At 38.5% G+C, this 1,476-nt stretch overlaps 1 protein-coding gene across 1 annotated transcript; it reads right to left on the bottom strand.

The window, feature by feature from the left end:
- Positions 1-324: 324 nt before the first annotated feature.
- LOC129892852 (uncharacterized) lies at positions 325-1,238 on the bottom strand. Its single transcript, XM_055968389.1, has 2 exons — positions 979-1,238; positions 325-499 (listed from the first exon to the last, which is right to left on the bottom strand). Exons 1-2 carry the CDS (start codon positions 1,236-1,238, stop codon positions 325-327), a joined length of 435 nt encoding a protein of 144 aa, XP_055824364.1.
- Between the last annotated feature and the right edge of the window lie 238 nt (positions 1,239-1,476).

Raw genomic sequence — 1,476 nt, 5'->3', positions numbered from 1 at the left:
ATATAAACCTTACCTCCAAAACTATGGTGGTTCAAAAGTCGAGTAGCCTACTAAGGTTATTCGACTTATCCCCAATTACAAGATGGAGCCAACTTAGACTATGTAGCTAAGAGAGGAATCCTCTCAATACAATAATTCTAAGAAAGTGTAAGTGAGGGAGACTCTCCCCTTACATAAATATAAGGAAAAGTCTATACAATTATAGATAAGGAAAACTAAAATATACAAAGAAACAACCCTACAAGAAGATCACAGTTCTGTAGTTGGTTGATGTAGTTGAGGATCTTGTTAACGAGCACACCATGCAAAGCTCAAAAATATGATCTAATCCCGATCAAGTTGTTGCAAGTTATTGCTGAAAACTGCTCCTAGGTGGCTTAGTGTGTGACCACCATCTGGCTTCCAAAAGCCCTCTTGAAATCTGATTGAGAGAACCATGCTTAACCAAATTGCAGCTTCAATTTCTGCACAAATTGGATGGTACATCTCTGCAGTGTACCTACACAAAAGTAGAAAATAGAATACAATGGCCCCTAGGTAACTATGCACCTATGAGAGGACTCTTCTCACTACAAAGTATCTAGGAAAGCAATAAACAAGGGAGACTCTTCCCTTTACACTATAATCCTAACTAAGTATTCTTCAAAAAATCTATAACTACAATTAGAGACAGCCAGTGTGAAGACTACCTAGCATCAAAATAGAAAAATAGAAAAGGAGAGCTCATAGTGGTTTCTTGATCCTCTTGAGTCTTCTTCTCTGAAATTAGCCATTCCAACTTTGTCTAGTTCAAGATAGGATCTTTCTTCTTTGGGAAGCTCTTGCTTAGTGAAGTAAATTTCAGGATTGGAGCATTTATGACTGTGTTTGGACAAGGTATCAGCTGTATAGTTAGCTTCTCTATAGGTGTGATTGCACTTGAAGTTCTAGAAATATTGAGTGATGGTCTGCAACCTATGCAGGTTCTCCTTAACAGACCAAGAAGGTTTGGCTTGCTGTTTGATCCATCTGATGAGCATCTCAGAGTCAACCTCTAAGATGACATTGGTGTATCCCAATTGAAGATACCAAGACAAGCCAAAGATGGCAGTCATTATCTCTGATTGGTTGTTTGTGCCTTCTCCAAAAGGGACTGAATATGCAAAGATAAGGTCACCTTGGGAGTTTCTGAGAAGTTCTCCCCCACCAATTTTTCCAGGATTGTGGAGTGCACTGCCATCAGTATTCAACTTTACCATGTGTGTTGATGGTTTCCTCTAATAGACAATGCTAACCTTGATTTCATGAGTGCATTTATGCATAAGAAGAAGCAGTTCCTTCCAACTGATTGGCCAACTGATGTATGTGTATGTAGTACTCAGCAAGTTGGATGTATCTTTAGATACTAAGTACATTACTCTTGCAAGATTAGACTGTTTCCCACTATATTTGATAGCACATCTATTCTTCCATAGATTCCAACATATGAAAATAGGG

The sequence above is a fragment of the Solanum dulcamara genome, chromosome 6 (assembly GCF_947179165.1).
Source record: "Solanum dulcamara chromosome 6, daSolDulc1.2, whole genome shotgun sequence".
NCBI lineage: Eukaryota > Viridiplantae > Streptophyta > Magnoliopsida > Solanales > Solanaceae > Solanum > Solanum dulcamara.
This window is presented reverse-complemented; position numbering and strand designations above follow the sequence as displayed.